The following is a 26,024-nucleotide window of genomic DNA, read 5'->3' as shown; positions in this document are numbered from 1 at the left end:
AAATGTTTTAAAACGGCCAGGGTGGCAAACAGATGGGCCATTTAAAACAAAAGCAAGGTAAATGTTTTAAAACGGGTTAAAACAGTCTAAAAAGAACTACAATTGAAAACATCTAAAATCAGTTACAGTTAAGAACATTCCAAAAGCAGTTAACCAAAAAGATAAAAAACGTTCTTCCACCCAGTGATCTTAGGGTTGCCTGGAACAGTGAGAGCCAGTGTGGTGCCACTGTTTGGAGTGCTGCTCCAGGAGCTGGAAGACCAGGGTTCGAATCCCCACTCAGCCATGAAGCTCCCTGGCTGCCCTTGGGCCTGTCACTCAGCCCACGCCACCCCACAGGGCTGTTGTGAAGGTGAAAGGGGGGAGGGGAGCATTATGTACACCACCTTGAGCTCCTTGGAGAGAAAAAAGGTGGAATATAAAGGGCATCAATTAATAATCGTAATTCTTTAGTCACCAAATGCCTGGCCAAGCAGGAAAGTTTAAAAATTGCTCCTGAAAATAAATAATGATGGACGCAGATGCACCTGACTAGGGAGGGCATCACTGAAAAGTCTCCCTCACGGGCTGGTGAGAATCGGAGGGCCTCTGGTGGAGCCACCACCAACCAGCTCAACCAATCGTAGGGTCCGAGATGGATGGTAATGTATTCCAGATACCCATAGTCTATTTATTATCTAGTGTTTCAAAGATCTATATCCTGCTTCTAATTTATTTATTTTTTTAGAGAACCTCTTCTGAAGCAGTGTCACACAATAAGCCTTAATGTCCACAAGGACACATTTTATTTTTAAACACAGGCAAACACATTAGCTACAAGTTGTTCCCAAAGCCTTCCAGGGTTGCTGATAAGCAGAGGACAAAAGGCCTGATTAGGACAAAGGACAAAGGACTGTTTCTTTGGGGGGGGGCAGGCCCCTTGCCTCCCTCTTGCTGCTGCTCTCCTGTTGCAATGGGGGGGGGACTCTGTAGTGACGCCTAGTAATGGTGAAGGGGCTTTGCAGCCCTGGGGGTCCCTTCCGCAAGGGACTCTTGGCAACGAGGAAAGCGACAACTTGGATTTCAGTGAGAAGCAAACCCCGCATGCCTTCCGTGAGTCTGTCAAGCCAGTGATGGAGTCCCGCGAAAGTGTCCCATCTGTCAGGCGATGAGCTTTCTGGAGGTGCCTGGCTGGTCACTATCAGAGGCGGGACTTTGGCTGAGCCACCAGAGCAGGTTTGCCGCGTCAGCGTAAAGGGTGACGTGGTTTTCTCACCCCCCCAAAAAAAATTATTTGTTGTGTTTCTATCCCACGTTTTTCTCCCAGAAGTTCAAGGTGGCCCACATGGTTCCATCTCTCCTCACCACAGCCCTGCCAGGTAGGCTCGGCCGAGAGGCCGTGACCTGCCCAAGGGAGCTCCATGGCGGCGGGGGGGGGGTTGAACCCTGGGCTCTCCAGGTACTAATCCGACACTAATCGGACTCTTCGAAGTCCTTTTTTCTCTGCTGCCCACAAGACCTGGGTGTTCTTTGGCTTCGCGCCCCCCCCCCCGCCCAGGAAAGGGTTGCTTGCGTGTCTTTGGGTCTGGCCCGGGGCTTCCTTCTCTGGGGCGTCTCGGGGCCCTTTTCCTCGGCTGAGCCGCTTGGCGCTGCTCGAGAGTTTGCTGGCGCTTTGCCCAAAGGGGAGCAACCGGCGGCAGCAATGGAGCAGCAGGAGGCGGCGGAGGAGGACGAGGCTGCCTCGGGGGCACCAGCCTCTGCCCCCCGCCCTTCTGGGGGGCTCCCGGCAGAAGCCCTCCCGGGCAGGATGGCAGAGGAAGGCGGAGCCGATCGGAGCTGCTCCGGGGGCCTTTGGAGGTCAGTCCTGGGGGGCGGGCCGGGGACTTGGTCTCCGGGAGAGGGCCGAGACTTGGCGGCTGAAGTCCCTTCTCCTCTTCGCTTCGGGCAGGAGGAGAGGAGGGGCTCTTGGACCCTCTTGGGGTCCCCTTGCCCTTGTGCGTGGCGTCCTTTCCCCCAGCTTAAGAGGTTTTTTCAGGCACCTGCATGTCAGAAGAGGGACTGGCTTTCTGCAGTCACTATTTCCCGCGTGGGGTTTTCAGAAGTGCCAGAGGTCAGGTGGGGGCTTGCAGAAGCCCTTTCGTCTGCTTTATTGCACCCCTGGGTGTTTTGGAGCCTCCCGTGCATTTGGGGAGTGGATTCTCCAGATTCTTCGCTTCTTCGTTTTCGTCAGCAAAGATTGTGCCCGTGTGTGTTTCGAAAACTGCTGTGGCCGGAAAAGCTCCTAGATGGGAGTTTCCCATTTCCAAAACAAAATCCACGTTTCTTGTGTGACGTCACTGTGTTTCCCACCCTTGACCCTTGCTTGCCTCTTCCATTTTAAATCTTTCTTGCCCTCTTCCCTCCCTGCCCGCACTGCGTTTTTCTTTTAAACATCCAGTTTGGAAAGTGAGGGGGGGGGGACTAACTTCACAGCATCTTGTCAGGTTAGTTGATCTTCCTTTCCCCTTGCTTTCCTTGCCTGTCATCTAAAAATTGGGTTAAGTTTTTGCTAAAAGCAGAAATAAGCAAAATTGTGTGCACGCCTTGGGAGTACATGGGAGACACTGATTCCAGTATAATTTATCCGGATTTATTTTTATTAATGAAGGTTTTGATTTACTTCAATAAACATATCAATATAGTAAAAATAACGTAAGTGCAACAAAGCAGCATAGTATAGAATCATAGAATTGTAGAGTGGGAAGGGTAATCTAACCTGATGGTAATCTAGTCCAGCTCCCTGCAATGCAGGGATCATCTAGATTATGAATGACAGAGGGCCATCCAACCTCTGCCTAAAAAGGTTATTTCTGGGGGAGATTTAATATTAGGTTGGTAAAGTACTTAAGACCATTATGAAAACCAAATTTCACATGTTGCTGTGGAGAGGGAGTCCTTTGTATCAGTATTTCTGCTGTATATAAGGGAATTCAGGGTCCTCCTGAATTCTTTTTGGCACCACACCATTTATGAGTCACCCCCAAATTTGCATATTTTTATAGCAAAACAAAAGTTGTAAATTCTGATTTATAAGGCTTTGAGTGTGAGTTGTTTAAATGTGTCATGCATTGCATATTGCGTGAAGCAGTTGGAAAGGTGGCTTTAAAATAAATTAATTCCCTAAATATATGTTATTAAGATTCTTTTCTCTTCCCTTCCCCCCTTCCCCACCCCACAAAATGCACCACTCAAAATGTGGGTTTAGCTACTAGGGTCCCACAGCGCAGCCGTGTTTCCCCAGCCAGAGGGTGGCATGGCCAGACGTTTGCCCGGGCCCCTGTCTCCTGATGAGAAGACCCTCTGACCAAGCAGGGCTTCCATTTCCTCTTGCACAGATTATCTGAGAAGGTCAAGTGCAGTTGAAGAGAGCTCACACTTTGCATGTCCCAACTCTGGGGAGGAGCTTTTGAGGGAGGGATCCTGCAGCCTGCAGTCTGCATTAGATAGGGACTAGACTGCCTGCCTCTGTGACAAGAGATTTCAAAGGGTTTACCCTCTAGGAGTCCATGCATCCCAACAAAACTATGGCCTGACCAACTTGACTAAATGACTGAGTGGGGTGGAGATACATTTTTCATATTGCTTTGCGACTGCTTATACTTTCTTTTTGAAATGCCAATTAGTCCAGGTTCAGATTTGTATATGAAAGGGCACATCACCCCTTCCCCCATCCCCCAAAGGCTGAGGTCACTGCAAGATGACCATCAAGAGAAATTTGCTAAAGTTACTGGAGATCTGTCTGTTTCTTGAAGAAACAGTGTGTGTGGGTGTTTGTGTTTGGAAATATATACCCTAGTGGAGTGCTCATGTTCATGAGCCTGTCATTCTTTCCAAGAGGGGATTTCCACTCCTCCTTTTTCTCTCTCTTCCCCCTTCCATTTTTCATTCTTCTTTTCCAGCTGGCACTCAAATGTTCTGTGGCTTCTGGACAGCTCAGCATTCATGGGGGGAGCCAGCGGTGGGAGGAGTTTCCTCTTGTCTTAACTCACCACCTGTGTTTGCTATCGGAAGGAGTGATTATTAATTTTTATTTTGGTGATTAGGCTAAATTCCCAGTCAAAACTGCCTCACTCACTTTTTGTCCTTTGCTCCGGAGGGTGTTTGTTGCCCCCCTCCCCGGCCTAATCTTGCCCGGCAGCTGCATTTCTGAGGCCAGCCCTGCAAGCCCTTGGTGAGAGAGCAAGGAGATAGCAGCAAGGAGCAGAAGCTGAGTGGCAAGCCGCCCTCCTTTGCCTCTCCTTAGTTAGGGGGGCATACGGAAGGTGAGAATTTGGGTAAGGATTGCCTGGACAGGCCAAGTCTTGCTTAACCCAGCCTTCTGTTTCCAGCTCACCAGCAGCAGCCCTCCTCTCCTTGTGCCCAGCATCTGGCATTATTTGGTGGTATGATGTGCTTGCACATGGAGGCTCTCTCTAAGATCTCACTTCCCTTTGTCACCTTTTAAAGCCACCATGTAAGCTAGTCATCATCACTGCGTCCTAGGGGGGTGAATTCTGCCACTAGGTTGCATGCTGTGTCCTGAATAGGCCACCAATTTGTTTCACTGTGGTGACATTTCATTCACATAGAGACAGAGCGAAGGGAGTCTTCCTGGTCTCAAACCAGCAGCCTTGAGGCTGGTGACTCTTTGCTCTTGGCACTGCATTGGGAGAAGACCTGCTGGGTGTCCTTGTGGTCGGACACAGACAATTTCTTCTGCAGCTTTCAAACGAGTTCTCCAAAGTTTATAGATCACAAACACATTTCTGAGCCAGCCTACACTTGGTGAGTCATTTTGGTCTGAAAAGAGGAGAAAAATTGAAATTGCAGAGTTTTGAGAAATTAAAAGACAAAGTGCGAGACTGGCTTCACTATTATCAAATAAGGGAGGCTTATAATTTGGACAAAAAAAATGGCTTCCAGGTGGAAAAATCAAAATTGGAAACAGAACTGTTAGATCCCAAAACTAAGATACTTTCAAGAATGTATAACTTGCTGTTGAAATGGAATACGCAGGATGAAACGGTTAAATCTGCTATGATTAAATGGGCACAAGATGTTGGACATAACATTATGTTTGCTGACTGGGAACAGTTGTGGACCACAGGTATGAAATTTACGGCATGTAATGCCCTAAGAGAGAATATTATGAAAATGGTATACAGGTGGTACATGACACCAGTCAAGCTTGCAAAAATCTATCATTTGCCCGATAATAAATGTTGGAAATGTAAAGAAAATGAAGGTACATTCTTTCACCTTTGGTGGACGTGCCCAAAGATTAAGGCTTTCTGGGAGATGATTTATAATGAAATGAAAAAGGTATTTAAATATACCTTCCTGAAGAAACCAGAGGCCTTTCTCCTGGGCATAGTCGGCCAATTGGTGCCAAAGAAGGATAGAACCTTCTTTATGTATGCTACAACAGCAGCAAGAATACTCATTGCAAAGTATTGGAAGACACAAGATCTACCCACCCTGGAAGAGTGGCAGATGAAGGTGATGGACTATATGGAACTGGCGGAAATGACTGGCAGAATCCGAGACCAGGGAGAAGAGTTGGTGGAAGAAGATTGGAAGAAATTTAAAGACTATTTGCAGAAATATTGTAAAATTAATGAATGTTAAAATGATGTTGGATTGAAATTAAGTGGCATTAGCAAAAAGGCTAATAAGAATATGTAAAAATGGATTGATAATGGATGAAAATATATAGTTATAATATGTTAAGATATAGAGTTAAGATAAATGAAAGAGGGTAAGGATTTGCTGAACTGACTATGTGAACGGGAATACAAAAAAGGGAGGTGTGAGGAGGTCAAGGAAACAAGCAAACGAGCTTAAAGATTTCAAAAAAATGGATTTGTTTTTAACTTTTTCTATTTATTTGTTTTTTTGTATTTTGTATTTTCTTTTTTTATGTTTTTTTGTATTTCTCTTTTTTTCTTTTTCTTGTTCTTTCTTTTATTCTGTAAATTTCTGTTTTTTGTAAAACCCTAATAAATATTTTATTAAAAAAAAAGAAAAGAGGAGAAAAACAACAACAAGAAATGTGGAATTATTCAGTACGTGTCACCTGGAGGGCAATTCTGGTTCGCCCTTGATAACCAGAGGAGTGGTGGTTTGAAAGGTTGCTCCTCCTTGAGCTGCCCTTCTGGTTCCAAGGAGTCGCTGCCTGTGACTCCTGCTTCCTATCAGTCCTACCAGGTCAGCCTCCACTCTTAATTTCCCTCCGTCTTCTCACCCCTTCCAGACCCAGCATGTCGGGGATGCACCTGACCAAGAAGGGGCGTGAGCAAAGGAAGCTAGACTTGCACAGGGACTTCACAGTGGCCTCGCCTGCGGAGTTTGTGACTCGTTTTGGAGGAAACCGTGTCATTGAAAAGGTAGCATCCCCAGAGAAGGGTAGCACATCAGGGGGTTTGCGACCATGGCTGGGTTTCTTGTGGGCTTCTAAAAGATATCTATGGGAGGGTATGCATAGTCACCCTCTTTTGGCATAAGGTGCAGAGCTCAAATGCAAATTTTTCATAGAATCACAGAGTTGCAGAATTGGAGGGGACGCCAAGGGTCATAGAATCATAGAATCATAGAATCATAGAATCATAGAGTTGGAAGAGACCACAAGGGCCATCGAGTCCAACCCCCTGCCAAGGGTCATCTAGCCTAGCCCCCTGCAGTGCAGGAATCACTGCTAAAGAATCCTTGACAGATGGCCATCCAACCTTTGTTTAAAAACCTCCAAGGAAGGTTGGGTCTGCCACCATATTTGTATCACTTTTCATTCATTTTTCTTTCCATTTTTAAGAAGACCAAGACACTCTTTTGCACAGAGCTTTGGGTTTGGAGGATGAGGTTAGACTATCGCTCTCCCCACCCCCACCCCAATTTAATATTCGTGCATTACATGGTTTCATTGTACTAAGCTTTATGGAACCCACCCTGGAACCCCATGGTGAAGGTGGGCTTAATAAATACTTAAGGGTATATAGTAAGTAGGTCATCATCAGGGGCACCAACTCCTAGAGCAGGGGTCAGCAAACTTTTTCAGCCGTGGGCCAGTCCACCATCCCTCAGACCATGTGGGGGGCCGACTATATTTTGGAAAACAATTAAATGAATGAATTCCTATGCCCCACAAATAACCCAGAGATGCATTTTAAATAAAAGCACACATTCTACTCATGTAAAAACACGCTGATTCCTGGACTGTCCGCAGACTGGATTTAGAAGGCGATTGGGCCGCATCTGGCCCACGGGCCTTAGGTTGCCTACCCCTGTCCTAGAGGCTGAGCTCTTTTAGGCCCCTTCCAATTTTTTTTTTGGGGGGGGGCGGCCCTCCACCAATCTTCAGTGCAGCCCGAGGTTGAGAACGGCTGCTTTAAAGTGTAGGGTGTGAATATGGCCCACGCTTCTCTTGTAGTCTTTGGAGGAGGGATTGGGGTGCTCTCCATTCTCCAGCTGGAAATCTTTCCAGGATTAGCTGCTTAGATGCTTCAGTTGAGATTCTTGCATAGCAGGGGGTTGGACTAGATGACCCTCAGGGTCCCTTACAACTCTGTGATTCCATGATTCTAACAACAATCAGTAAGAAACATTACCTGTGTGTGGTTTCTTCCCAGGTCCTTATTGCCAACAATGGCATTGCGGCCGTGAAGTGCATGCGCTCTATCCGCCGCTGGGCCTATGAGATGTTCCGCAATGAACGGGCCATTAGATTCGTGGTCATGGTGACACCCGAAGACCTCAAAGCAAATGCAGGTAAGCAGCAAGAGTGTGGCTGCTCTGTCTCTGCAGGCACATTCAGCGCTGCAAATAATTCTACCATTACAATTTTTCAGAGTATATAAAAATGGCCGACCAGTATGTGCCAGTCCCTGGAGGAACGAATAATAACAATTATGCCAACGTAGAATTAATTGTGGATATTTCAAAAAGGATTCCAGTGCAGGTAAGGTCTGAAATGCTCTATCTGCCTCTTTCCTGTTCTGGAGAACAAGACAACAGAACAGTTTTGGTTTGGCGGCTTTGAGGATCAGTTGTTTACAACAGGTGTGTAGCTCTTGAGCTTGCTTCCTTGGAGTGCTTTCCGCAGCCTTTTGTGTTTGGATCCTCCATGTGTCTGCCATGAAACCTCCATGCAATGCAAAGGATTCCTGGGGACAGATAGAGAGACTCTGCTGGCTCAGGCAGCGGGTGCTCTGGGTGGGGAATGGCAATAAGGTGGCTCTGTGACCCTCTGCACTCTCAACCAGTTTCCCTCCTCGGAATTAAAGCCCTTGGAAAGCAATTTAAGCAGTATTCTGGGAACTGTAGTTTGCTAAGGGTGCTGAGAGTTGTCAGGAGACCCCTGTTCTCCTTCCAGAGCTGCAGTTTCTAGAGTGCTTTAATAGTCAATCCCTCTTCACAGAGAACTCGGGATTTGTAGCTCTGGGAGAGAACGCACCCATAACAAACTACATCTCTCAGACTTCTTTGGGGGAAGCCAGGACTGTTTAGAGTGGTATCCCGCTGCTTTAAATGCATGGTGTGAAGGTGGCCGAAGCTCCTCTACTCCCCTTAGGGAATTCTCTGCTATACGCCTCTCTTGTAGTCTTTGGGCTCTGTAGGGCAGATCTTGAGTCCAAGCAGCTGTTTATGGATCTGAAGTCTGTTTCTTAAATGCTTTCATTGCAGGCTGTTTGGGCTGGTTGGGGACACGCATCGGAAAATCCAAAACTTCCAGAATTGCTTCACAAACACGGCATTGCTTTCCTAGGTAGGCATTCTTTCGTGCAGGGGCACAACAGCATCTCCTAAGATTCCTTTGGAGGAAAAATGGGGGGGGTGGCTTTTGAAGGTACAATCTTCTTTTTTGCCGGGTTTATTTGGGGACAGGGTAGGTGTTTTGCTTGTTTTATGAGATGTGTTTTTGCCAATTTCTCCTCCTGTGAATTGATATTTTGTGGTGTGCATGGCAGAATCTTAGATTTCCAAAAGACTGACATGGGGAGCTGGCTCAGTGTCTTTGAAATGCATGCTGCTGTGTACCTGTTAATACGGCTGATTTCAAGGTTGTTTATGCACTGAGAGATTGCTCTGTGTGTGTCCACATGGATACAAAAATAGACAATTGTCTGCTGTGGTAAATTGCAAAACCGGGGCCACAAGACGAGCACTGGCTCCTCTTGTGTTATATCCTGTATAGCACTACAGACTGTAAGCTGCCTGGGGCAGGGACCTGTCCTCTTGCATGTTGGTGGCACTCTTAAATGGGCAGACGCAGGATGAGTCGTGTGCCGACCTGCCTGTTGGAACAGGAGCACTGGTGGAGTTTCTGTGGTGCAGAAGCTAAAAACAAGCAGTATGCGGAGCAAGTGTAAGCAAGGGAGCTCTGCTGGGCTTCTTGTGGGGCCTCTCCTGGCTGCTTCCTTACGCTCTTCCAATCCTGCCTACGAATGGATGGGCTCTCATGCTGTTGTGCGAGGGGACCATCCGTCCCGCTGGGCCTTGCCCAAGTAAGTACAGTTCTTGGTAGTTTCTTCCTGCACTTACCCCAGGACGACTTGTTCTGTTTTGCCAGGCCCGCCCAGTGAAGCCATGTGGGCTCTGGGGGACAAAGTGGCTTCCACCATTGTGGCCCAGACGGTCCATATCCCCACATTGCCTTGGAGTGGAAGTGGTAAGAGAACGCGTGCACTCTGTCCCTGCCTAGCTCAGGCTTCTGGTTGGTGCTCCCCAACAATTGCAGGCCTCCCCTGATCCCAGCTTCACTCTACACATGCCCAGAGGGGATGGGACAGAGTGGAGGTTCAGGGCTCAAGGAGCACGGCAGAAACCAAGGCCTGTTTTTGTGAAATGGAGCCTCTCTCACATTTTGTTGCCCTCCTACCTACCTCTGCAGTGTTTGACATGAGCTGAGGAAGATTAAGTCTCCATTTGTATCTTGTCCAGCATTCTGTTCTCACACTGGCCAACCAGATACAACAACAACAACACTTCACCCATCTGGCTGGGTTTCCCCAGCCATTCTCAATGGAAAACCAACAAGCAGAACCCAAACCCAAGAGCAACTCTCCTGTGGTTTCAGCAGCCATGAATTTGTCCAATTTCCTGGGCTGGTGACTGTCTCACTGCCTCCTGCGGGAGTGAGTTCCAACTCTGCGCTGCATGAAGAGGTCCTTTCTTTGGTCCTCTCCCAATCTTTCAACATTCAGCTTCGCTGGACATCCATGAGTTCCAGTGCTTGGAAAGAGGGAGAGAATACTCCTCATGATTGCTATGTGCTACTTCCAGGACTCGAAGCCTCTGAATTCCAGCGGCTGGGGAGCAACCAGGGGAGAGGGCTGTTCCTGGGCTCAGGTTCTGCTTCTGGACTTCACTGGGGTATCTAGTTGGCAAGGATGAGATCAGGATGCTGGGCTTGATGACCCCCCCCCCAGTCTGATCCAGCAGGGCTTTGCTTACATGCGCTGCCTGGAGGTGATGGACAGGCCCCTGTGGGATGCCGGTCCGGATAGGCCTCTGGTCAGATCCAGCCCGGCTGTTCTTTTTTTTTTTTAATATTTATTACTTTTAAACCTTACAAAAAGGAGAAAAGAAAAGAAAAAAATAAAAAGCAAAAGAAAGAAAAAACAATACAGTACAATATATAAACAATACACAACACAACATTAACACATTAAACAAAACGAGAGCAAAAACAATTCAAAAAACACATATCATACCATCTCAATACCCTCTCTTTCATTCCCTTGTTTCATCGACCTCCTCTCACCTCCCTTTTTGTATTCCATTTCTATTAATTATTTCAGCAAATCCTTTCCATCTTTCTCTATTTTCTGTCATATAGTTATCTTAACATATTTTAACCTTATTTTCCATTAATACTATAGTACTTATTTATGCTTAATTCCTTATAACATTTCTACTAAAGCCGTATAATTCCATTCCAACATTTTTCTAACACTCATTAATTTTACATTATTTCCATATATAGACTTTAAACTTTTTCCAATATTTTTCCACCGTCTCTTCTCCCTGGTCTCGGATTCTGCCAGTCATTTCCGTCAATTCCATATAGTCCATCAACCTGGTGATCTTCTGTCCGAGGCTCTTAACTCTTTTCCAAGTCCCTTCTGCAAGTCTTCTTCATATTTATACATGCACTTTACTTTGTCTTCTCCTGATCTTGTTCTTATTTTCCTTCCTTTGATGCTGAAGGGTAGATCTCGGGGAAATTCCCACCTAGCAATGTTTTTATTCCTTCTCGACAAGTCAGCCAAATCTCCATAGTTAAAACTAAGATTCAAAAGATATTTCAGGACGTATTTCAAAGTTCCTCCAAATCTGGCGGTCCCCACAACTCCAGGCTCCTCCTGACCCAAGTCCAGGTCCCAAAGGTCAGTAAATCCCTGCATGAAGGGATCTATCCAACTTCCCTTCTCCAGTCCAAGCGGGGCTCCAATCCTCAAAATCTGACTTTCTCTAAATTCAATCATAAAAGCATCAACTTATAGTCATCAAATTGCATCTGTAAGGCTGGGGCTCTCTCCCTCTCCACTTGTGCTACTTTAGGTTCAACAACAACAACTTTCTCCCCCGCCTTCTCCACAATTTGCCATGTCAAAGTAGATCCCTGTATCGATTCCTGAATAGTTTCTGTATTAATATTCACTTTTTGTCCCAAATTAGTCACTTTTTGTTCCAAGTTATCAATTTTTATAGTCATCACATCCGTCTTCTTATGGAGCTGTTCCAGTGAATCATTTATCTTACATAATGCAACCACTAAGGCTTCTTCTGTCAACATTCTTAACGCTCCAAGGTCAATCCCAGATTCTCACAGTTTTTTATCTTGCAGCTGGAAATTCCCCCAGCTCAGCTCATGTAACAATTTCAAAGGCTTCCTCTAGGGGGAAACAATTTCTATTTGTATCAATCCTTTTAAGCACAGTTCAAGCAATAAAGTTAGTTTCAATTTTCAGTTACTTTTACTCCTTTTTAAACGCAGAAGGAGACCATGGAAACAATGTATTTCTCTTATTTAACTAGTTGTCAACGAACGATCTATTCACAGTCAATGAGCATTTCCAAAACGTCAGTCTTACTAGCAGCCCGTTTCCAGGTTCAGAGCGGTGGTGATTTGACTTTCTTCACTCTCTCCTGCAGGCTTACACGATCCAAAATTTCCCCCCTCTTCTCCTGCTTCCAAGGGGGGTTTGATGATTTTAGCCGATGGAAGTTTAATCCTTTACGGAAGACTTTCCAAGACTTTAGCTTGCAGCCTCTTTGCTTCAGTCTATTTACAAAAGGGGAAGGCGGACTTCCTGTTTGAAACCTCCCCGTTTCGGTGCCAAATTAAGACGTTTAAAAATCCAATTTTCCATTCTACTCACGGGTAGTTGTTTTAAGATCAGATTGTCCACAGGAAAAAGTCAGTGCTCTCCAGCAACAGCAATGCGGCTTCACTCCATGAAAGAAGCAGTCAATTCGAAGCACCGCGCCACTCACCCCACGTCGCTCCGGATCCCCGAAACCGGGTTTCCCCGCGAGTAGGGGAGGCGCAAAAGGTGCCAGACGAATCCCATGTTCACAGGCTTCTCCCGCCTGTGATTTTTTGTGGGTCCCCGCCTTCGCCGTGGCGGCCAGACCCTAATTTCCACGCAGCAAATTCCTCCCGATCAGAGGAATTCAGCCATTACCGGAGGCGCTAACCCGGAAGTCCCAGCCCGGCTGTTCTTACATCCCTGTGGCCATCACTCTGAGGCTTCTTGATGTGAATGTTTCCAGGTTTGGTTGCTGAGTGGATGGAGGACGAGAAGGAGCAGCCAAGAACCATCACTGTCCCCCTGGAGACGTATTGGCAGGGCTGTGTCAGGGATCAGGATGAAGGCCTGGAGGTAACGCAGGTTCAGAGGGGACTTTGGACTTCAGAGCAGGGGTGGCTGACCTGTGGCCCTGCCAGGGCCAGACTAGGACAGAAGATGCCACCCGACTCCTCCTCACTCTGCCACCACCTAAGGCAACTTGAGGCAGCCGGGGGAAGCCCTGAAAGTGGCGGGGGAGGGAGCAGGGGGATGGCGACGGTGGAGGAAGAGGTGCAGGAGGCAGCAAGCGGCTCTGGAGGTCAGATCTGCTGCTCCTCCAGCTGCCTCCAGCAAGCAAGCTCTGAGCCCAGCGGATGCTGCCTGACTTGGAATCACCCCCTGAAATTGATGGACGGTGGATTCAGGAAAGTCCAAAGAAAGTCCTGAGCAAAAACCCCCGCAGAATTTCCTCCCAAGGCACATTCCAGCTGCAAAAGGGGGTTTTTCCTCAGGTCCACAACACACCTGAAAAGGGTTGCATTCTCCACACACAGCTTCCTTCTCAAAAAGAAACATTATCAGCCTTGAAGAAATCCTGTGCAATTTAACAGCCACATTGCAGGAAGAATTTGCAACCAAGGCTTTTCCCATCAGCCCTTACTAAGTGAGAGAAGCTGAGACAACCAAGTTTCTCCCTTTCCCACCAAATTTTTAAGCCTCGGGATTCAGGGCTGAATTTTGATCTGCAGTTCAACCCTGAAACATGACACATTGAGGAGGAGTGGAGCAGCATTTATATCGGGCAAAGGTGGTAACTCCCTGGGGGGCAGCCAGCGGCCTTGTTACTTAAGGAGCCCATAGCTCTGTGTGTGTGTAGCTGGGCACTTTCCACGGGGTGAATCAGCCACCATTTTGTACTGAGGGAAGTCTAGGCTGTCCACACTTAGCCTGAGAGAAGCACAGGCCTTGGCCTCCGAGAGGAGATGGTTCGCTCCGTAGTCCGGGGCTGCGATTAGCGGAAAATGGTCCTTTAGCTCTTTGCCATCTGACTCTTATTTTCCTTTCCTTTCCTTTTTCTGAAATTTCCTTTCTCTCAGGCTTCCGAGAGAATTGGCTATCCTGTGATGATCAAGGCTTCGGAGGGAGGGGGCGGCAAAGGAATCCGGATAGTGGAAGCGGCAGAAGAGTTTCCCACCCGCTTCAGACAGGTGAAAGCTGCCGTGGTGGATTTATTATTAATTTACCCCGCCCTTTTCTCCACTTAACAATTCAATGTTTAATTGTTTGTTTACGGTTAACTCGTTATGTTAATGTGGCATTCCTGTATTAATTAATTTAATTTCATAGAATGTATACGCCACTTGATTGTAAAACAAGCAAACAAACCATCAAATCAGTTTGCAAAGAGAGTTAATAAAATTATAAGTAAAAACAATTCTTTGATGTTCGAAAGATAAAATCAGCAATAAACTGCAATAAATGAATAAAAAATACATCAACATTCCACATATCTAGGTAGGCTTGTCTAAACAATAATGATTTTAGCTGGTGCCAAAAAGAGTGCCTGGTGTAAATAGGCAGGGGGTTCTAGAGTGCAGGTGCTGCCACACTAAAATATCCATTTTATAATTTTATAATCTTATAATCCATGCAAGTGCCACTTCAGAACATTTGCAACTATCTGAGGTTTTGCTTCATGTATGAAAAGTTTCCATAGCCAAGGACAAAGCATGTTGACTGCTAGGCTTCCTTTTGGAAGTTGAGGCCGGGGTATGTTACAAATACACTAAAATGAAATTCAGATGCTGCTCTTTGCCGCGGGTGCAGAGAACCTCAAGTCTAGGAGCTGAATATGGCTCTACATTGAGTCCTTTCTGTCTGGCCTCAGGACCCCCCCCCCCAAGTCGCATTTCTCCACTCCCTCCTTGAGGGCTTTGGCTGGATGTATCCTGGAACCGTGACAGTGCCTCTTGAGGAGAGCTGTGTGGCGCTTGTGTGGCTTGCAGGTAGTCCACTGTGCAATGGGAAAAGCCCCCCCCCCAAAGCTTCACCCACTCTGGCCTCTGGCCCCGCCCACAGCTGGTATGTGGCCCTCAGAAAGTTCTGTTCATGAGGGAATGCGGCCCTCAAGCTGAAAAAGGTTTTCCGGCCCTGCCTCCCAAAAGCTGCACAACAGAGAATCCTTAAACCTTTGGCTTCTTCAGAATATCTGAAAATGTGTTAACATTTATTAAAATTGGCAGATCTGTACTTTGGGCTTTCCTGTGGAAAAAAATTGAGCTTTTTCTCCCAATGCTGAATCCAGATTAAACACATGGGTTGTTTTAATGTGTTCATAACAAACAGCACAAATGTTGCTTCCAGCGTTGCCGCCTGCCGTGGAGTTTGCCCTTGGAGAGGCATAAATCATTAACAGATGTGAATCAGTCTGTGACATCTGCATTCCTTTAAGGCAGGAGTTTTCAGTAGGCTGCAACTTTGACGATTTGAAAGACCACTTTGGTTGACTAAAAAACGCCTCTGATTAACTGAGCAGCATTTACTGTGTTTGTTATTAACATGAACATGGCTTAGAAAGGATGCTCCCTGTTCACTCCTGCACAGGGTGGATGCCTCTCCTAAGCTGCTGCAGTATATATGTTGCAACAATTTATTTCTTAGTGTTTGGGTTTCATCACATGCACATTCAATTCACTGGCCTCATACAACTACCTGGTGTATATGCAGTCCTATGCATATTTACTCAGAAGTAAATTCCATTAAATTCAGTGGAGATTACTCCCAAGCAAGCACCCTGGAAATTGTTTGTTCAGGTGATGACTCACATTATCAGGCCAGCTCTCCAGGGTGAAATCTCTGTTGTGAAACCCCTGTGCCCAGCAGAAGCGTCCTGGCATCTGTCTGTACAGTGTGCTTTTGTGCCTCTGCGTTCTTTGAGTTTTGCTCCCCCCCTGCCCTTTCCTGATCTTCCTTACCTTATGGCCCACACAATTCAGCACCAGTAAACTGTCTCCAGAAGCCTCCCCCCCCCTTGAAACTTCGAAACACCAAACTTTGGGTGTCTCATAGCCTTGTCCTGTCCTCCGCTCACATCCTTCCCCAGTCCCAACCTTGAGTAATGCTGCTCTGGAATGTACCTGGAAGGCCATAGCCAACATGACTTGGCCGCTGTACTCCATGCTCTGGTAACTTCCAGACTGGCTTGTTGTAATGCATGCATCACTTTCTACAACTCAGAAACTCCCAACTGGCCCCAAAGGCAATGACCAGGTTATGGACTGCTTTGGGATTGCTTTGTGTTAATTGGTGGGTTTTTTGTCACCCACACCCATCTCAGCTCTCTCCTATCCAGCTGGTGTGGATTGTGTAGCATTGATTCCTGCACTGCGGGGCCTTGGACCAGATGACCTTTTGGGTCCCTTCCAGCTCCACAATTCTATGATTCTGTGATTCTAGGTGCAGAGTGAGGCTCCAGGCTCTCCGATCTTTGTGATGAAGTTGTTGCAGCACGCCCGTCACCTTGAGGTCCAAGTCTTAGCAGATCAGTATGGGAACGCGGTTTCGTTGTTTAGCCGGGACTGCTCCATCCAAAGGAGGCACCAAAAGATTATTGAAGAAGCTCCAGCAACTGTAGCAGCAACGTCTGTGTTTGAATACATGGAACAGGTACACACACCTGAGTTTTCCAGCAGGGTCATAGCTCTGTGGTAGACCACCTGCCTTGCATGCAGAAGGTCCCAGGTTCCATCCCCAAGGATTCCCAGGTAGGGCTGAGAGAGACTCCCAGTCCGTGTCGACAGCACTAAGCTGGCTTGGGCCAATGTTCTGATTTGGTAAAAGGCAGCTTTCTCTATTCTTATTTAAGCTAGCCCTTTATCTGGGACCACAATAACTGGATTCTTATTCTACAGTAGTAGAGAGTGCCTGGTGCTTCTCAGGACTTTTAGAAATAAAAGATGTTTTTTATAAAATGGATGGTGTAATTCATGAGTTTGGACCCATCATGCCAAAAACCAGGCAAAGTCACAGCAAACCCGCATTTTGGTCTGCCATTCTGATTCAAAATGGCACCTGGCACCCAAGCGTTGACAGAGACCCCTGTCCCCATCTCCTTGTTTGCACGCACCAAAACAATAAGCAAACTGAACTGCAGCCACCATTCGCAAATCATGTTTTTCTGAGTTTTGCAATGCAGGTATACAGGCAACCCCTCATTTACATAGGTTCAATATGCGCAGAACGAGGTGTTTGCAGGCTTTTTCAGTGGTGTTTCAGATATGTGCAATTTCACTGACACATGTGGTTCCTTAGAACGTAACCCCCGTGTAAATGGCCTACGTATATTGCCTATATTGGGGGAAAATGCACATAAGAAAATAACAAAGAAAAAGTTGATGCATTAGGGGAACTTGCTTGGGAAATTGTGCAGAAATGACATAACAAAAATTTATATACTGGGTGGAATGTGCACTAAAATGCATATAATTTTTTTGTGGTGACTTCCCTTTCCCACAGGCCCACATCCCTGTTTTTCATTTTATTATTTATTTCCCTTTATAGACTGCCTCTTCTCCAAAGACCTCCTCATGGTTCCCTTTTGCCCTCTTCCTCCTCCCCCTCCTTCCTTCACACTCACAACCACCCTGTGCTGTAGATCAGGCTGAGACCAGGGTCACCCGTAGTACTTTGGGGGTGAGTGTGGATTTGAACCTGTGTCTCCCTAGTCCCTGCCCCAACACTCCGACTGCAGTACCACACTGGTCCTTGTCCCGTGTTCAAATCTCACCTTCACCGTAAACTATTTTGTTTCTTTACTTGCTGAACATATTCCTTATTCTTCAAAATTCAGTTCTCCACTTCCGGTTAGCGCCAGCGCTTAATGGCGGATCTCACCCGGAGCTCCGGGAGAGATCTGCTTCGTGGGTTCGGGTCCTGTCAGCTACGGCGAAGCGGGGACCCTCAAAAATCACAGGCGCGTTGCCTGTGAACCGGAGACTCGGCGGGCACCTTTGCGCCCCCCCGACGCTGCGAAATAGCCTTTTTAAAGGCTGCGGAGCAGCGGAGGGGTTTTGGAGCGGTGCTGAGAGTCGTTTTCACCCAGCCTGCGAAGCGAAGCCGCGTCGCCATTAGCGGAGAGCGCTGATTTCTTCTGGTGAAATTGGATTAAAAGAACAACTATCCGTGAGTAGGATTGACCGCTAAAATATAATTGGACTCTAAAAATAAAGAAATTGGACACCGAGACGGACAAGCACTAAAAAGGAAGTCTGCTTTCCGTTCTGTAGCAAGATCAAAGCGAAAGGCACTCTAGCTGTAACTGCTTGAGAGGAAATTTGTGGGAATTAAGAAATCCACCACCAAAGCAAAGAACTCCCTCCCCGAAGGCAGGAGGGGGGGGAAGAAGATTTTAAAGTGTTTCCCTGCCAATTTAAAAGAATTGAATTAAGTACCGCTGCTCTTTTACCTGGGATCGGACTGCCGGAGAAAAGGAACCGGCTAAGGACTGTTGCTATAAGAAGGCTAAAAAGTATCTTTAATTGACTTTGGCTACTTCCAACTTGAAACATTGATTTTGTTGCATTGCAAAGTTATTTACAGGACACTATTGATTGGGATCCCCTTGAAAGAGGAAAGAAAAATTGGAAGGGACTAGGAAAACTTTTGTTGTTGTTTTTTTTTGAAGAGTGTGGGACTATTTTGAGAAGTAAAGAATTGACTCTACGCCCTCTAGAGGACCTACAAATTGTTTCAGCAACAAGTGGAGTTTAAAATCTGAGAACCTTTGTTTGATAGCTCCAAAGTGTGGGAATGACCTTGACTAAAAGACTTTGTTATGGCAGATGGTAAAGAGAAAGGGGATTTACAAGAAACAACCTTGAGATCTGGCAGACAATATAAAATTGACCCTTCCATGCAAAGAAGGGCTTCTGTAATAGGAGCCTCTGGAACTACAGTTGCTGCAAAGCCAAAAGTGAAAGCAATGTCTACAGAAGAATCATTTGCTAAGGTACTGGAGAAGATAAATGACTCTTTGGAGGAATTAAAAAAGCAAGGTGCAGAGACTAAATTACAAGTTGCCGAAACTAAAGTACAAGTTGCTGAAACAAATAAAAAAATTGAAGAAATCTCTGGGAAAATTGACTTAAATACAAAAAGTATAACTGACCTTGGGAACAAAGTGAACTCAAATGCAGAAGCAATTGGGAAATTATTGGAAGATTCATCAACAACACGAAAGATAGCTGAGGAAGCTAAGGAAATTGCAACTGCTGCGGAGGAAAAATTTCCACCAGTTTATAAGAAACTGGATGAGTATGAGTTGGCACTCTCTATGCAGGATATGCAACGTAAGGAGAGGAATTTAAGGATCAGACTTGTGCCGGAAAAGGAAGGAGACAACTTGGTGGACTATTTGACAAAAGAATTTTCTGATTTCTGGAAGCAGGAGTTGGAGAAAGAAGACTTTAAGATAGAAAGTGCATTTAGATTGGGAACAAGACAGAAGAAGAATCGACCCAGAGATTGTCTTATTACTCTAAGATCAAAGGAGGAGCGAGATAAAATACTGAACCTGCATTACCAAACAACCCTTCGAATTGAAGATTTTCATATCGAGATCTTTAAAGACATCCCTAAGAGTATCTTGGACGCAAGAGGACATTACAAGGACCTGGTGATATTGCTGAAGAGGAACTACATACCATTCAGGTGGGAATTTCCCCAAGGCTTGTCTTTTAAATACAAGGGAAAGAAGAGAAGAATAAAGACCGTAAGTGATAAAAACAAGTTCCTGGGAGAACACGAAGAAGACCTACAGAAAGAGACATTTCCAGGACAAGGGCATCCGTCACTGGACACGAACACGGCACCACCGACAGACGAGGAACAAAAACAGGGAGCTGTAGGAGGAAGGAGTAAATAATCCCATCATGGCTCTGCAACTTCTAACCTGGAATTGTAATGGTTTGAACATTCCCAGGAAGAGAAAAAATATATTTCATGCCTTAAAGAAAGACCAACTGGACTTGATTTGTCTACAAGAGACTCATGTGACAAGAGCACATAGAAAATTACTAATAAATAAAAGATTGGGACAGGAATTTATATCCTCAGACAGAGTAAAAAAGAGAGGAGTGGTGATCTATGCAAAAGAAAAATTGCAACCGAAACAAATTTTTAAAGATGATCAAGGAAGATATTTGGCAATTGAAATTCAATCCCAAGGAGAGAAGTATTTGATAGTGGGAATCTACGCACCAAATGAAGGGAAAGCTGAATTCTTTAAGAAGTTGCATGAAATTTTGATGGACCATATGGATTACAACTTAATTTTGATGGGAGATATGAATGGAGTAGTTTCAACAAATATGGACAAAGCACAAAGACAGGTAATAACAAAAGATGGAAGATTACCAAAGACTTTTTTTGAAATGACTGACAATATGGACTTGATTGACATTTGGAGAACAAAACACCCATTAGAAAGAGAGGGAACCTTCTTTTCTGAAGCCAAAATGACATGGACAAGGATTGACCAAATCTGGGTGACTAGCAGTATGGCGCCGAACATAAAAAAAGTAGAAATCTGCCCAAAAACTTTCTCCGACCATAATGCTGTAAAGATGGTGATGAGGCAAACAACAACTGGTTCCTTCAGATGGAGAATGAATGACACCTTATTCAGAGATGAGGAGATCTGCAAGAAGGCCCAAAAAACCTTGAAAGACTACTTTGAAATCAACTTAAGGTCTAAAGTAGAAAAAAGAATAGTATGGGACGCAAGCAAAGCCGTGATGAGAGGGTTCTTGATTCAGCAAAATACCTTAAAGAAAAGAAAGCAAAATGAGAAGAAGGAGAGAATTTTGGAAAAGATAAAAGAAGGGGAAAAACAATTAAGATCGAAGCCAAAATCCCAAGAGATTTTAAGAGAAATTAAATTCCATCAAACACAATATATGGAACTGATGAATCAGGAATTAGAGTGGAAAATTAAACAAATGAGACAAAAGACCTTTGAATCTGCTGACAAATGTGGTAAGTTATTGGCTTGGCAAATAAAGAAGAGACAAAAACTCAACACGGTGACAAATATTGAGGTGGAAGGAAAGAATATAAGCAACCCAGTGGAAATTAGGAACTGTTTTCAGAACTACTTTAGACAACTCTACACACAAGGGCCGCAGAATGAAATGGATATACAACAATTCCTCGAGAAAAACGGGCTGAAAAAGGTTTCGCAGGAAAGTAAAGCAATTTTGAATCAGGAGATATCAGCACAAGAAATAGAAGATGCCATTCAAGGCATGACGCTGGGCAAATCCCCCGGGCCGGATGGACTGACTTCCAAATATTATAAAGTTTTGAAGGAAGGACTGATACAGCCCTTGAAGGAAGTCTGTAATGAGATTATGGAGGGGAAAAGGGCACCCGATACGTGGAGTGAGGCCTATATCACACTTATACCAAAGACAGAGACTGAAAAGACTCAACTTAAAAACTACCGACCCATCTCGTTATTGAATGTGGATTACAAAATCTTTGCTGATATTTTAGCAAAGAGACTGAAAAGAGTTTTGATGGAGGAGATTCATGGGGACCAAGCGGGCTTTCTCCCAAAAAGGCATTTGTCGAACAATGTAAGGAATATAATTGATATTTTGGAAAAGCTGGAAGTGAATATAAACACTAAGGCTGTTTTGATATTTGTGGATGCCGAGAAAGCCTTTGACAACATTTCTTGGAGTTTTATGTTGAAGAACCTCCGGGGGATGGGGGTAGGCCAAGGGTTTGAGAATGGTATAGGTGCAATATACTCTGAACAGAAAGCGAAACTTATCGTAAATAATGTGGTTACAGAAGAGTTCAAGATTGAAAAAGGGACACGTCAGGGGTGCCCTATCTCCCCTCTACTTTTTATATCGGTCCTGGAGGTTTTGCTTAATATGATTAGGAGGGACCAGTTGGTTAAAGGGATTCAGGTCGGAGCTAAACAATATAAATTGAGAGCATTTGCAGATGATTTAGTACTTACATTGCAAGAGCCAGAAGCTAGCACGAAAAGAGTTTTGGAAATAATTCAAGAGTTTGGTCAAATGGCAGGATTTAAATTGAATAAGTCAAAGACAAAGGTTTTGGAGAAAAATTTGACACAGATAGAAAAAGAAAGGTTTCAGAACGAGACAGGGTTGACTGTGGTTAAAAAAGTGAAATATTTGGGTATAAATATGACAGCTAAAAATGTGAATTTGTTTAAAGATAATTATGAAAAAACTTGGAGAGAAGTGAAAAAAGATTTGGAGACTTGGTCTAATTTAAAGCTTTCCTTGTTAGGCCGAATTGCAGTTATAAAAATGAATGTATTGCCAAGAATGTTGTTTTTGTTTCAAGCATTGCAAATAATGGACAAAATGGATTGTTTCAAGAAGTGGCAAAAAGATATATCTAAATTTGTCTGGCAGGGCAAAAAGCCCAGAATTAAATTTAAGATATTAACGGATTCAAAGGAAAGAGGGGGGTTTGCCCTGCCAGACTTTAAATTGTACTATGAAGCGGCAGCTTTTTGCTGGCTGAAAGAATGGCTGCTTCTTGAAAACACAGACATTTTGGATTTGGAAGGTTTTAACAATATTTTTGGGTGGCATGCATATTTGTGGTATGACAAGGTTAAAGCACACAAAAGTTTTAAAAATCATATTGTCAGAAAAGCACTATTAAATGTTTGGGTTAGATATAAAGATTTGCTGGAAAATAAAACTCCAAGGTGGCTGTCGCCAATGGAAGCTAAGGCAGTTAAAAAGTTAAACATGGAGTCCAAGTGGCCAAGATACTGGGAAATTTTGGAAAAGGAAGGGGACAAACTGAGATTGCAGAGCTTTGAGAAATTAAAAGGGAAGGTGAGAGATTGGTTGCATTATCATCAAATAAATGAAGCGTTTAAACTAGACAGTAAAATTGGCTTCCAGGTGGAAAAATCAAAATTGGAGACAGAACTGTTAGAACCCAGTACTAAGAATTTGTCAAAAATGTACAATTTGCTGCTGAAATGGAATACACAAGATGAAACGGTTAAATCAGCCATGATTAAATGGGCTCAGGACATTGGTCATAATATTTTGTTTGCTGATTGGGAAAAGTTGTGGACCACCGGGATGAAATTTACGGCATGCAATGCCTTAAGAGAAAATATTATGAAAATGATATATAGGTGGTACATAACCCCAGACAAGCTTGCAAAGATTTACCATTTGCCTGATAATAAATGTTGGAAATGTAAAGAAACTGAAGGTACATTTTTTCATCTTTGGTGGACTTGCCCGAAGATTAAGGCATTCTGGGAAATGATCTATAATGAACTTAAAAAGGTATTTAAATATACTTTCCCCAAGAAACCAGAGGCCTTTCTCTTGGGTATAGTCGGCCAAGGGGTGTTAAAGACGGATATAACTTTCTTTATGTATGCTACAACAGCAGCTAGAATACTCATTGCGAAGTACTGGAAGACGCAAGAGCTACCCACACTGGAAGAATGGCAGATGAAGGTGATAGACTACATGGGCTTGGCAGAAATGACGAGCAGAATCCGAAACCAGGGAAGAGAAGCAGCGCAAGAAGAGTGGAAAAAATTCAAGGACTATTTAAAGAAATATCACAAAGTTAACGAAAGTTAGAATGATGTTGGATTGGAAAGTAAATGGTTACTATTAGCAATGGTTAAGACAAGGAGAATAAGGAAGATTAGTTTAAATCTAAATTAAAATAAGGGAAGATTTGCTGAGTAATTGATAAGAATTTGGAATACAGAAAAGGGAGGCATGAGGAAGTCGGGGAAGAAAGGTATAAGAAATTAGGATATGAAATGGTACATGTTTTTTGTTTTGTTTATGTCTTTGTATGTTTATGTATGTTATGTTTATATGGAAAAAATTCTTGAATAAAAATATTATAAAAAAAAACAAAACAAAATTCAGTTCTCCAAAGCAGCCAATATATCACAATGCAAGAAAAATTAAAGTCAAAGTTTCAGATAATGTAGAAGCGTGCACTTCTCTGGATAAATTGTTCCTGTCACTCTCCCAAGGCATTGCGTGTTTTATGGAGGCTTATTTTGCATGGCTGCTTTTCTCCACAGTGCGCTGTACGACTTGCCAAAATAGTGGGATACGTGAGCGCGGGAACGGTGGAATACCTCTACAGTGAAGATGGCAGCTTCCACTTCCTGGAGCTGAATCCGCGCCTGCAGGTGGAACACCCTTGCACCGAGATGATTGCTGATGTTAACTTGCCTGCTGCCCAGCTTCAGGTAATTCAGATACTACTAAATGGGGTTTTTGTCCCGTGGCCCTCCCCAGCCAGCATGGCCAGTGGTCAGGAATGATGGGTGTTGTAGTTCCAGCAACATCTGGAGGACCACAGGGGACCCATCCCTGTTCTCTAGGACTAGTGGGAAGCAGGATCTTTGCAGGGACCTAGAAATTTCTAAGCCTGGTGTTGTTCTCATACCACCAAAAGTCAGTCTCTTTAAGGTTTTTTTCATTGTAGTAATTTATTTATTGCATTTTTATCCCATCTTTTCCTCCATGGTGCTCCAGGGTGCCATATGTTCTCCCTCTTCACGTTTATTCCCCAAACAACCCTCCTTTACCTATCCAGTGGTGAGGCAGAGAGGCAGTGATTCAGTGACTGGCACAAGGTCACACTCAGTGAGCCTCATGGGCAAGGAGGGATTTGAACCCTGATATCCCAGGTCCTCGTCCAGCACGCCAGCCACACTGGCTCTTCCATTGCAGTAAAGAATGTAGGAAGAGCCCTGCTGGATCTGGCCAAGCGCCCATCTAATCCAGCAACCTCCTTCCCACAGTGGCTGGCCATGTGTCTGCATTTAGCTCTTCTCCATAAGAATGTAGCAGAGAAAATAACCGGAGTCTGAAGTGAGCTTGCAGTTCCTGGTTAAGAGGGGAACCTGATTAGTGCTAAACATGATTAAGACTTGGTGCACATGTACTCTTCAACTGTGGATGAGCGTATGGGAGCCTGTAAGAGAGAGAAAAAAGGAGTATGGGATTTTTACAGGCCGCTCCTAATCTCTTAGCTGCGGTTGAGACTATGGGTTCATCCACACTCCCACTTGCTTTCTAGGCACAGGTCCGAGCAGTTACCCCCTTTCCCCGCTCCTTTCCCATGGAAAACCCATTCTTTAGTGCTAAATTAGAGCAAACATCAATCTGGAGAAAACCCAAATTGCACTTTGCTCTGATTGAGCACCAAAAAGCAGTTTTCTCTGGGGGGAAGCAGAGGGAAAAGAGGAAATGTGAATAAGCCTTTAAGGGTTATCTGCATTCACTTGGCAGTTTATTTCATTTTCCTGTTGTTTCCCTAATTGTTAAGTTCTGGTTTATATTTGAGCTTTCACGTGATGTAAAAGACACTTCCTGATCTGCTTCGAACCAAAAGGCAGTTGAGGAAGCAAAGGAAAAAATGCTGGCGGTAGAGGAAAAGATTCCACCTATATGCAAAGAGCTTAAGGACCACCGGTCGCTTCTGTCTATGATTGAACTTAAGGAAAAACAGATTAATCTGAGAATCAGGGCGGTCCCTGAATTGGAAAAAGACAGTTTGAGTGACTTTCTTACGAAGGAATTTGCAGAATTTTGGAATTTGGATGCTAAGCAAGACTTCAAGATAGTAAGTGCTTTTAGACTTGGAAGAGGAGGGAGAAAGAACAGAGCGAGAGACTGTTTGGTTTCCCTCCGAACGAAAGAAGAGAGAGATAAAATATTAAGCCTGCACTTCCAGAAGACCTTGGAAATAAACGATTCAAGAGTGGAGATATTCAAGGATATTCCGAAATACTTATTGGATCTTAGAACTAACTACGGAGATTTGGTGGCCTTGCTGAGAAGTAACAGAATTGCTTTCAGGTGGGAATTCCCTCAAGGCCTATCCTTTACCTTTAAAGGGAAAAAGTTTAAAATAAGATCAGTGGAAGATAAGGAAAAATTCCTGAGAGATTACGAAGAAGACCTGTAAAAAGAAGCTCTAGAAGGGCTAAGAGCTTTAAAACCAGGAGTACTAGACATGGTACCACCACCTTTGGGACTGGACAAATTAGAAAAAGTGATACCACCGTCGGAACAAGAGGAATTACTGGGAGCAGTTGGAGGAAAGTAGAATAAATACACCATGTCTCTGCAATTACTAAGTTGGAACATTCATGGACTTAACTCCCCGGAGAAGAGGAGG

The 26,024-nt window shown here is 44.6% G+C and overlaps 2 protein-coding genes across 17 annotated transcripts in view; one reads left to right on the top strand and one right to left on the bottom strand.

The window, feature by feature from the left end:
* Nucleotides 1-26,024, top strand: part of ACACB (acetyl-CoA carboxylase beta) — an 81,529-nt gene that overhangs the window by 10,117 nt on the left and 45,388 nt on the right. For 12 of the 16 annotated variants that reach the window (XR_014541260.1, XR_014541261.1, XR_014541262.1 and 9 more), the window contains 9 exons: nucleotides 6,251-6,383; nucleotides 7,620-7,758; nucleotides 7,839-7,948; nucleotides 8,674-8,755; nucleotides 9,560-9,658; nucleotides 12,769-12,878; nucleotides 13,883-13,993; nucleotides 16,242-16,451; nucleotides 23,914-24,084. Coding sequence is in view for 8 of the 16 variants with exons in the window: in XM_083583759.1 (XP_083439885.1) it covers nucleotides 6,251-6,383; nucleotides 7,620-7,758; nucleotides 7,839-7,948; nucleotides 8,674-8,755; nucleotides 9,560-9,658; nucleotides 12,769-12,878; nucleotides 13,883-13,993; nucleotides 16,242-16,451; nucleotides 23,914-24,084 (1,165 nt within the window). In the remaining 8 variants the exon portion in view is untranslated. Of the gene's footprint in view, nucleotides 1-894; nucleotides 1,216-1,664; nucleotides 1,837-6,250; nucleotides 6,384-7,619; nucleotides 7,759-7,838; nucleotides 7,949-8,673; nucleotides 8,756-9,559; nucleotides 9,659-12,768; nucleotides 12,879-13,882; nucleotides 13,994-16,241; nucleotides 16,452-23,913; nucleotides 24,085-26,024 lie in introns of those variants that run through there. The other 4 variants (XR_014541266.1, XM_083583763.1, XM_083583762.1 and 1 more) reach the window with 2 other exon arrangements.
* Nucleotides 1-26,024, bottom strand: part of TCHP (trichoplein keratin filament binding) — an 82,065-nt gene that overhangs the window by 21,875 nt on the left and 34,166 nt on the right. The gene's annotated exons all lie outside the window — the stretch shown is intronic.

Source organism: Podarcis filfolensis (genome assembly GCF_964270895.1).
Source record: "Podarcis filfolensis genome assembly, chromosome: 13".
In the NCBI taxonomy this organism is placed as follows: domain Eukaryota; kingdom Metazoa; phylum Chordata; class Lepidosauria; order Squamata; family Lacertidae; genus Podarcis; species Podarcis filfolensis.
The sequence above is the reverse complement of the archived record's forward strand: the minus strand, read 5'-3'. Positions and strand labels throughout refer to the sequence as shown.